The sequence below is a fragment of the Juglans regia genome, chromosome 5 (genome assembly GCF_001411555.2).
Source record: "Juglans regia cultivar Chandler chromosome 5, Walnut 2.0, whole genome shotgun sequence".
NCBI classification, from domain to species: Eukaryota; Viridiplantae; Streptophyta; class Magnoliopsida; order Fagales; family Juglandaceae; genus Juglans; species Juglans regia.
In genome coordinates, this window is record NC_049905.1 from 7,880,891 (window position 1) to 7,891,878 (window position 10,988).

A 10,988-nucleotide genomic window follows, 5' to 3' on the forward strand; every position below is an offset into this window, starting at 1 on the left:
TGAACGAATGAAGTTTCTTATATTAAGATAGATGCTAATTATGCCGCGGCCATAGGTTGTTGGCAAGGGAGGCTATAACTATAAATTGATTAAAAAATTATCGAGTATTCTTTAAATGTTAAAATATGGTCGATATGATATTTTCTAAGTTATATAATTATATATATATTTTTTTTTAATGTGAGTGCCGCTTTTAATTGGCATGACATCCTACAATAGAAAGTGAATATGATGTGTCTATATTTCAGAAGTGCTAATAAGTACTCCAAATTGATATAAGATAAATATTTTAAGACCTATGACATGTATATATATTTTTAAGAAATAATATTTGTAATCGTGGAGTGTGCAAGCGCTATGCAATTTTTTTGAAAAAAGTGAGTAAATACAAAATTCACATGAAAAAAAATTAGTTTTTAGTAATAAATTACTCTTTTTCAAAGTAATTACGCAGTATTTACATACTTTACGACTATATATAACATTACTCAAACTCTTTCGAATGAGATAATTATGACCTTAAAGACTACACCTCAAAGATGGTTTTTTATTTTCAAAATTGTTTTAGCTAAATATGTTAAACGACATAAGCTGTATGCATGATAACTGAGCATGCAACATGGTTGGTGAAATGATGGCTAGGTAAGGTGACACAAACTCGATCGATATGGTTGACCAGGTTTTAGAGAAGATAAATGCTAAATGGCCTTCATTTTGTCCTCTTATTTTGATCAGATCTTTTTTTTTTTTTTAATAGTTAAAAAAATGACTATTAGTAAATTTGTATATTTATTTTTAAATATTTAAAGATATTTAAAAGAAAAAAAATGCAATTGCACTATTGGACCAATGGTAACTTTGAAGGAGCAAAATGCTGGGACTGAATAGCATTGCCCTTATTAGAAAAAACTACCATTGACCCTCAGACTCAATAGTCTCTTGAAACCAATTGAGAGCTTAGCCTGAAAAGGGAGGTGGTGGTGATGATGGGGAGGAGTAATAATGAATTCAAACAATAAAATAATATTTAAAAAAAATAAAAATAAATCTATCAAAATCAAACCATGAAAAGGGTGATGATTTAACAAAATTGATTAAAGAGTTAAATAAAAATTATAAAATTATTGTGATGATTTTATATTCTTATGAATGCTCATTGTATATGCCAACATACTTGTTTAAATAAACTCTTAAACATACAATTGTTGTGCCATTGAATAAAATAAGACTGGAAAGTGAATGAATAAGATTGAAAGATTGGTAGAAAAGTCAAACTTATTTTTTCACTTAAAGCAATCTTATCTGGTTCATTTTTCAAATAGGATGTATCCGATCAAATTTTAACAGGATTTAAGCCAAACTAAAAAATAAAAAATAAAAGACCCTTTTATAAGAAGATAATATAAAATAGAAATGAGTAATAAAAAAGAATGATTGGTGAAAAAGAGCACATGCAAGAACAATACATAGATGGTAGTGAAGAAAGGCAAGTGAATACTTTCTTTCATTAGGCCAACAAGAACGATACAAGCCTACAAGGCCATTCGTTTTTTAGGGTTATATTTCCCACTCGATGATTAACCATCATAGATGGTACAATACAAGCCTACAAGGCCATTCATCCCTGCCATACGAGTCATGTGGTCATGTACCATATGAGGGGGTCCCCTAGTTAATTACAAGGAATTCCAATGTGTTTGATACAATTTTCTTAAAACAATGAGGTTATATAGATTTCATTTCAATTAATTTTTCATAAACTTGTGTGTTCATCCTATACTTCTCAAATGTCTTGGGTAATAATTGTAGAAAAGTTCTACTTGGAAGCCGACGTGAATAACATAGCTTCCATACCGATAACATGATATTATCTGAGAAGTGCAAAAGTAAATAAGCTGATGCTTAGGTCCTTAGGACATTATTGGAAAAAGAAAAAATGTTTTAACCACAAAGAAATTTCACAAGAAACTTATAAACTGGCATAACTTGATGTGGTATATCAAATTGTAAAGTTACTTTTATTATAAAGTAGATCTAATGTATCATGAAGCTACTTCAATTTCTGAATTTATTTTTATGAAATATTTTTGTGACTAAGTACTTGTCTTGGAAATATAGGACTTCGAATTTTAATATACAATGAGAATTTCTTAAATATCTTCTTTTAAGGTTTATGAATACAAGTTTAAAATTAAATTTACTTACCCAACAAAAGGTATGGATATGCATGTGTATATGATAATATATAAAGATATTTATGTAAATTCAAAATGGGTCTTTTGGAATTAAAAGATAAAATCATAAGATATAATATAAATTATTTCGTTGATAAAAACTAATATATGGCTTAATGACATATACAAGGTTTGTGACCATAAAATTGTTAAAAGTAATTATTATTGATACAAAATTATAAAAATATATACAATTTCAATAATGAAAATTATTTTATTTAAGAACTAATTATAAGCTCGAAGATGACTCTTGTTCTAATAAAAATTTGAACAGAAACAATGAATATTTCAATATTCGATTAAACTCGTACCAATTAGATTTATAGCCCTAGAAACAGATAGTTTTGGCTTCATAGCAATAAAGCAACAAATATAAAAGTTCAGAATATAAACTCAGTTGGCATGAAAACAAAAAAGTAAAATAGAAGACCACCCTTACCAGTGAGAAATCACATGTTTGCTTTCAAGTTTCAAAGTATCCTTGTCACAAGCACTTGGTTTATTATTACGTAGTTTCTAATGCCATTTCTCACCTTTTAGCCCAAAACTGATTGCCGTTAATACTCGCATGGCAGTGGGGTGGGTGGGTGAATTGACTATGTGAGAGTCTAATGGAGGTGTTGAATCCCTACTGGATGAATTACAATAACTATATCACTTCATGCATTAGCAAAAGAAGAGTTCCTCAGAAACCTGGAACGATTATTTTTGTAACATAAGCTAAACTTACTAGGATAGAATAGTAAGGAATATAAAATGCTGAAACATTGTAAACATGCCAAACAAACAACAGAGATTCCAATCACACATCAAAAGAATGTTCCATCAATTAACTGCATAATTTAGCAACCAAATGTAGAATGAGTACCTCATTCTTCAGACAAATTACCATACTGCCATGGGTTGAATTCTATTGATCTAACATCAACCTCATTGACGCTATCTGAGCTGTCTACAGCAGCCCGATGTTGTGTGTATTTACTGTTGTATTGGTAGACTTCCAAATCACCCCAAGGCGTAGATGTAACTTCATCCGTTAAATCAAACCATCTTGGTGTAAACTGATGTACCTTGGCCTCTCGGTTTCTCTTTTCAGTTCGCTGTCTCTCCTCCAAACTGAAAGATGTGTCAAACAAACAATGTAAGTACCATAAGTTGAAGAATCAACCTCATGTAATCTAATCTTCTGGTAGGAACTTCCAAGATTTCTATTGCGTCATTATTAATATGAACATTAAAAGAGGGAAACATTCAAACTTAACAAAAAAATGAATGTAGGTAAGAATAGTCGATAAATATCTTCCAATGTTCTGATTTCTCCGGGAAAGTTAAAGACATTACAAATAAAGCACACAAACACACACAGAGAGAGACCTGCTCTTTTCTGCACCAGCTTTGGATAGATCACCCCTCTCAAGTGCATATCTATCGGGGCGCAAGCGAGAATCTGATGCCAACAACTTCCTAGGAGCAGTGTCAAAGCTATTTATTTTATGTGCAAAATGTGTGTATTGAAATTTGTCATTCTCTGGAATATCAGCAACATGCCAAACCTGCAGGGGAAAAAGCAATAAAACAGCTGCCAATGAGTAGTTGTCTGGAAAGTACTAGTGCCAACTGATGCAGCTTTATATCAGCACCTGCTGCCTAGTGCCAACGTGTTTTGTATTGGGTTTTGCAAAAGTGTGTAGAGAAATTATTTGGATAAAACTTTTTTGAGATGTTTTATTTATTTGGGTTGTGAAAGTTGGAAGGTAGAATTGAATAATCGTCCGGATAAAATTTGTGAGATGTGTTTTTCGATTTTTGAGAAAATTGTTTTGGTTCTTATGTGTCTTTTCTTTTCATGGGAACTTAAGTGAATGATTTAAATGATTTTTTTTTTTTTTTTGAGAAAGAGAAATTGTTGGGGGGTTTTAAAGATGATTGGATTGAAGTTGAAAGCTTTCTTCAAAGTTTTTTGGGAACCAACATACCCTAAGCTCTTCTTAGTAGGATCTATCTTATAGTTACATAATAACTTTTGAATTTCAGTCTTTCTATGCCGTGTAACAAATTAGGCTGTCTTTTGCAGCATATGAAAGCTCAGCTCCTACACAATAAACAACTGAGTCAATTGATGCCCATAGAACATTATATAATACTCTTTCGCGCGCGCGCACACACACACACATGTGCAGATATATATATTTTTTTATGACAGGGAACCACCCCACAGCAAAGCCCTCAGGACTCACTCATGGAATCTAAACCCCCGGGGAGACTAGCACAGCAACCCACCAACATGGCCTCCCCACTTAAATCGCAGTTTCATCCCAGGGGACATGGGGCTCATGCACACAAGTTCGCCCTTACCACTTGGGCAACCCATGTGTGGGTACATGCAAACACAGATATTAATGTGTACGGGTGTATATTCACTGTGGATTGATCAGATCACTAAAAATATCCAATGCATTTCAAAAACCAAAAATTATAATTAAAGCAAAGTCCAAGAAAAATTACCTCTTTCAGTTCTGTGCCTGGAAGGGGTTCCCCTTCAATGTCACATGGTTGATAACTCAAAGACTCGTTCCATTTCCCAGTAATCAATATTTTAGGTTCCTCAGCAGCATTATATACATACCCATCCACCTCATAGCGACCAGCTCTGCAACAAACACAAATTTTTATTGGACACAACTAAGAAATTTGAAAACCAATTTCTGGCTGATTATTTATGTACAAGCATGTATCAAAGACCTAGAAAACCAAAAAAGCAACAACAAAGTGTACCCCCCACTCACCCAAGAAATTCCTGGCCTATTATTTATGTACAAGCATGTATCAAAGACCTGGAAAACCAAGAAAGCAACAACAAAGCGTAAACCCCCCCCCAAAAAAAAAAAAACCCAAAAAAACCAAAAAGGAAAAAAGCAACCTCTAGTTGATGCTCGCAAGAAACAGAGTACTAGGCCCCAATACATGACTAGCAGAAACTACAAAACCAATCTAGGACACACAACAGCAATGAAACCAAAACACTCCAATACACATCAGGGTGATGGACAAAACAAAACAGACCTATTCTAATGATAAAAAAAACAATTGCTGTGATGGTCCCTGAAAGTAATTTGGGGAGTTTTTCTCTCTTTTAATGTACGGGACCTTTAAGTTGCGTGAGAAATACTGGAGTAATTCCATTAACTGTAGAAATCTGTTAACCAACTCTAACTTGTACAGATTCACAAGAATGTGTTAAGTGACAGAATCAAGCGAAACAAGCATCATGAGAGATCCAAAAACATATCCAATGAGACCATCTTCATCTCAATTGATATTAACTCAAAAGTCCCATTGGCAAGAATGCTGCCAACTTGAACGACTTATAGATCTACTAAAATACTCAAAAAACAAATATGTGAATAAATGCTGAGAAATTAAAAAGGATAACAAGAGAGATGTGAAATACCCAAACCAGCCACATGGCTGGAAGTATAGAACGACTTTGTCTCCCGTAGTCAAATTCGTCATAACCATCTCGCCTGGTGAATCAACCCAAGTTCGGCCAAAAATCAGGTTATTCACCTTAGTAGGAGGCGGCACCAAATCCAAGACCACACCATCCTTTTTAAGAGTCACACGTGTTCTGCAAACAACACAAGTATAAATAAATGAAATCTTTTCATCCTAGAAAAAATGAATAATCAATGAACAACCCAATGAGAAAAAGAATTCCTCCGCATAGATTGTCTAATCAATTAAAAATCTCTAATTATTTTAAAAGAATCACCGCAACAACCTACAATTTTTTTCCCTTTAAGAGCAGAACATACTAGATTAGGTTGGAGACAAAAAGCCTCACTATATTGACAAGGAAGACATTCAAGTCATGTATTAGATCACATAGGACTAGCATGGGAAAAGTAAACAAATATAAGAACCTTTCATATCTATGTTTTACACAACTAAATGCAACAAACTGACGTGTAGAAACAATAGTGGTGGTCCGCAAAATGTAGAAGACATAAAGAATTTAGAGAAAAAGATGACAAATAATGGACAATAGAAAAACAATTATTACCTTCCAACAGGGTAAACATCAAGAGAATTTCCTAAAAATTTAGTTTTCAACTTTGATGTCACATCATAAGTAAAATGCTCATTTTCAGCGTGTCCAGCACTCATTGGGGGATGATGACTCACCTGAAATGAAAATATATGGTCAAACATTCAAAATAGGGTAATGATACTCTTACATCTCATTTACTACTGTTTTACTACCAATCTATTTTTTTTTTTTTCCATTTTGCTCTTTAAAAATCTGGATTAAAAAATTACGAATCCCGGAAAGCCAATGTATCCATGGAAAAGCATTTGGCAAACGAAAGCCCCAACAAAAGCAGCCTTTTTTGTTTGGACAGCATCGTTGGACAAGATTCTTACCACAGATAACTTGAGGAAACGACGGGTTATTGTCCTAGATTGGTGTTATATGTGCAAGAAGCATGGGGAGTCAGTTGATCATCTACTTTTACACTGTGAGATGGCCAAGGGCATGTGGGATGATTTTTTCACAAGAGTTGGATTGTCTTGGGTTATGCCGTGTAGATTGGTGGATTTTCTCGCAGGTTGGAGAGGACTATACGGCAATTCCCAGATAGCAGCAATTTGGAGGTTGGTACCAATATGTTTGTGTTGGTGTATTTGGAGGGAAAGAAACGCAAGATGTTTCGAAGACCAGGAGAGAACACTAGAAGAGCTAAAAGTTGTCTTTTTTAAATTATTGTTCTCATGGGCGGGGGCCATAGTTTGTAACGGACTTAGTATCCATGATCTTCTTCTTTCTTTTGTAACTTCTAACTAGGCATTTCTTCATGTATACTTCCTGTGTACTCGGGCTTTGCCTATTTCTATGAATATAATATTCTTGATTACTTATCAAAAAAAAAAAAATCTCATAACATGACCTTCTTGCATAATCTAGAAGATAATAAATTCAATCAACTAAGGTAATCATGTAATTTTTATAAAATTGAATTGAATTTTAATTAAATTACATGAATACATTGGTTGATTGAATTTATTTTCTTCTAGATTATGCAAGAAAGTCGTGTTCTAGGATTTTTAATCCAAATTCAAAGAACAAAATAAAAAAAAAAAAAAATTGAGTAGTAAAACAGTAGTAAATGAGGAGTAAGGATATCATTGTCTTTCAAAATATGGACAACTCAATGTAGCAATTAAATACTTTTTCCCCTCATGAAGGAGCATTGGGATGATGATGATGATGATGACGACAAAAGGTCTCCAGTCATGAAGTTACTTTTAAGGTCAAACGGTAAGGAATGGGTATAGTGGAGGTTTGATTATGGCGAAGATTGCATCAGAGCAGGATCCCCCTTGGGTTTGGTGGTGGGGTTGAGATTAGCAAATTGTGCATCAGAAAGAAAGAAACTAGATGAAAAAGAAAGAGCGCAAACCTCAACAAAAATTAGATTCCTTGCAACTCACCTGCTCTGAAATAAATGTAATACCTCCATGATTGCTCATTTCATAAGTCTCCCCTAGAATAGGATTAAAAGGCTTCCAGGTTCGTTGATAGGCATAGTATACAGATATAGCCCATGATGCTGCAATCAGAGGCATAAACACCATCCATCATCAGGCAACACTTGCACATGCCAAGTAAAAATTCAACATAAAAGAATACTCACAGGCATACACCAACCGCATATATGGATCCTCGCATTCATCTGCTTGATCCAACAGGTAGGAGTATTCCATCAACTGTCAAAAGGTATGCACAACACATGCAACAACACCATATTAGAAGTGCACAAATAAAAGAAGGATTCAGCAAAGGAAATAGCACAAACCTCTGCCATTTTCTGAAGCATAGTCATTGGCTCAAAAATAAGGACCGGAAGTGTGACCATTGATGTAACATCCGAACCTATATACTTCTGCATCATTTTCCAGTAGCTGTCTCTATCCTAACCAAAACAAGGGTCTCAAAATATCAGCATCATAAGGGACAAACAATAACTATACCAAAAAAATAGGGAAAAAAATCACATCCCAAATTTAATACAGTTTTTTTCATAAGTAAGAATTTTATTAATACTAAATAAGAATAGGTAGCCTATACAGAATGTATACAAGAGGAAACACCTAGTTAAGAAGAAGAAATAGATACAAGGAAATCATGGAAAGTCAAGTCCATTAAAATCAATATCTAATGCCCATAGAAATAAAGGTATTAAAAAAGAGAGATCTAAGCTCCTCCAGTAAGCATTCCCTATCTTCGAAGCGCCGGTTGTTTCTTGCCTTCCTAATGGACCACAAAAGGCATATGGGAACCATCTTCCAAACTGCAGCAAGGTGTGGAATACCGTGAAGAGTCCTCCAGTTGGCAAGAAGCTCAACTACCTTCACAAGCATAACCCAAGCTAACCCAACACTTCCGAAGAATTTCTTATGGTTAAAATAAAAGAAAAAACTAATGAGCAAAACCTTAAACAAAAGAAAATCAAATTTATTTGACACCCCACCCCAACGCCAGCTCACACCCCCTTCCGGGCACAAGAAAAAAGGATAATAATGAAAGCAGATAAATTATTTTTCTTATTCAGAAGCAATGAAGCTATTTGACCAAGACCACCAAGCATGGAAAAATAAAACAAAGGAAGGCACTCCTATCACAATCAAGGAGAACTTCCAAAGGTTTAAACAGAAACATGTCATCTGCATAGACTGCTGGGTGCCAAACAAGATACAAAGCCCCTGAGATATCATTTTTTTCAAAAAGTAATCAATAATTTTATTAAAAATGCCACCAAAGTACCCAGGTTGTATACAAGAGAACAAAACTGCCAATATATCATTGAGAAATCATTATGCAATTTATACAAAGTTGTTTGATCAAGAGAAGGCAATTGATCATAACAGAAGCTAATGATACCATAAAAAATAGAACAACAGTCTTATTTGAATATCATTCCAAACATCAAAGTAAGATAATTCAGCTATAGAAATTATAAAAGAAAATGTGAGAGAAAAAAATGACCATCCACCAAAGGAACCGACTTAACATGAGAGAACAGAGTGTGGGCGTAGACAAACCTCCTGTTTCCATCTTCCTCTCTGAGCTTCCTCCTCTGCATCTTCTTTTCCTCCCTCTGGATTTATAACTTCTACCCCTTCATAACCAAGCAACCTAGAAGCAAAAGAAGACGAATACAAATGAGCCAGATTCTCGACATGCTTTCCTGAACAATCATATAATGAAGATCTGGCACAAAACTCTCAATCATTATAGCACTTTATGAAGTAGATAAAGTCTAAACAAACAAGGGCCCACAAGCCCTCTCGCAAAACTGAAATGATAACTAAAGTTGGATTAAGGTAAAACCCATTCCTCTCATTCAAGCATGAATTTAACAGATCTGTAGATATTTTTGGCTTACAGAAGACAAAATCCCGAATATTATACCCAGTGGAACCGAAGTTAAAATCAAATTTTCTCTTTCCAACCTAAATTTAACAAATCGGTAAACCACCATACCTCTAAATCATAATAGCACTTTATGAAGTAGATAAATTCTAAACAATCGAGTAGCACCCAAATCCATTAGGCTGCAAGCCCTCTCACGAAACTGAAATTACAAGTGACAACTAAAGTGGGACTGATATAAAACCCATTTCTCCGTTTCAGCCATGAATTAAACAGATCTGTAGTTCGTCTTGGTTCACGGAATACGTATACCCAAATATTATACCAAAATTCAGCTTAGTGAGACCGATGTCAAAATCCAATTTTCTATTTCAAACCTCAATTCGACAAATCGGGAAACCATTTTAGATATAAGAATAAGTAGCTCTAATTTTATACCAAAATCTCAGTTTACTAGATAAAATAAATTCACAATCATAGAATTCATTTGCATAAAAATAAAAATAGCACTCAATGTAAGACCAACAGATCACGATCACCGCAAAACAAAAAAAATTCGAGGTCAAAGTGAATTCACACAACGCTGAGCATGCGAAAGCAAAACAACTAAGGTTCCGAAATGAAAAATTCAAAATTCTGACGGGGGGAAATAAATATTAGCTATAAATTATCAAAGAAAGGGCTACAGAGTGTAGTTGAATGATAAGTGAAGGGTTGAATTAAGAGGAAATGTGAATACCCGTTGACGGATCGATGCATGGCGTTGCCGAACATGGAGAGACCAGAACTCATGGAGGCGAAGAAGCCCTTACCCTCGTTCTTCTTACGGCTACTCATATCTCTCCAACGGCCAAACTAAGCTCTAATTCGGAGATAGTAGAAGTCCGATGGAAGATCTGACGGGGAGAGATAGGAGGAGATATTCGAGAACGAGTAGAGGGTGGTGAAAAAAAACGAAAATGGACGAGCCTAGGGAACTTTGATCTTCAGAGTACAGCGAGGCCGAAAGGTGGAATTCGTTGGCGGTTTCAGCTCTTTTGTTCTGATCCGTGGATGCAATCGTGTTCGAGAGAGTTCCACACGCGGATTTAAAGAGCGTGAATGCATTTTGTAGAGTGGGATTTTGACTTTTAACGTTGGAGAGTAGGGTAATAGGCCTTTTAAAGCTTATTGGATTGAAGAGAAGTACCATGGGCCAGTCCCGTAAGGGTGCACACTTTACACATCTTACATGGCCTTATTGTTTGTATTTTTTTTTTCTTTTCTGCTAGAATGGATTTGAATACAGTAACTCATTTCAGATTTTGAACCCATCCTAC

At 34.7% G+C, this 10,988-nt stretch overlaps 1 protein-coding gene across 1 annotated transcript; it reads right to left on the bottom strand.

Annotated features, from left to right (window-relative positions):
• Positions 1–2,981: 2,981 nt before the first annotated feature.
• LOC109002663 (oxysterol-binding protein-related protein 3C) lies at positions 2,982–10,767 on the bottom strand. The gene is made up of 10 exons (XM_018980513.2): positions 10,409–10,767; positions 9,339–9,432; positions 8,093–8,209; positions 7,931–8,003; positions 7,728–7,846; positions 6,298–6,419; positions 5,686–5,862; positions 4,740–4,884; positions 3,609–3,787; positions 2,982–3,350 (listed from the first exon to the last, which is right to left on the bottom strand). The coding sequence occupies exons 1-10, from the start codon at positions 10,504–10,506 to the stop codon at positions 3,104–3,106; spliced, it is 1,371 nt and encodes a 456-aa protein (XP_018836058.1). The 5' UTR covers positions 10,507–10,767; the 3' UTR covers positions 2,982–3,103.
• Positions 10,768–10,988: the final 221 nt, after the last annotated feature.

What these genes read in the sequence shown, in the direction of transcription:
- LOC109002663 (XM_018980513.2), bottom strand. Translation starts at nt 10,506, where the DNA reads ATGAGTAGCCGTAAGAAGAACGAGGGTAAGGGCTTCTTCGCCTCCATG. An exon ending in GAGGAAGATGGAAACAGGAG is followed by an intron (nt 8,210 to 9,338) that starts GTTTGTCTACGC and finishes TGTTTTGGTTAG; the next exon opens with GATAGAGACAGCTACTGGAA. An exon ending in TTACATTTATTTCAGAGCAG is followed by an intron (nt 6,420 to 7,727) that starts GTGAGTTGCAAG and finishes TTTTCATTTCAG; the next exon opens with GTGAGTCATCATCCCCCAAT.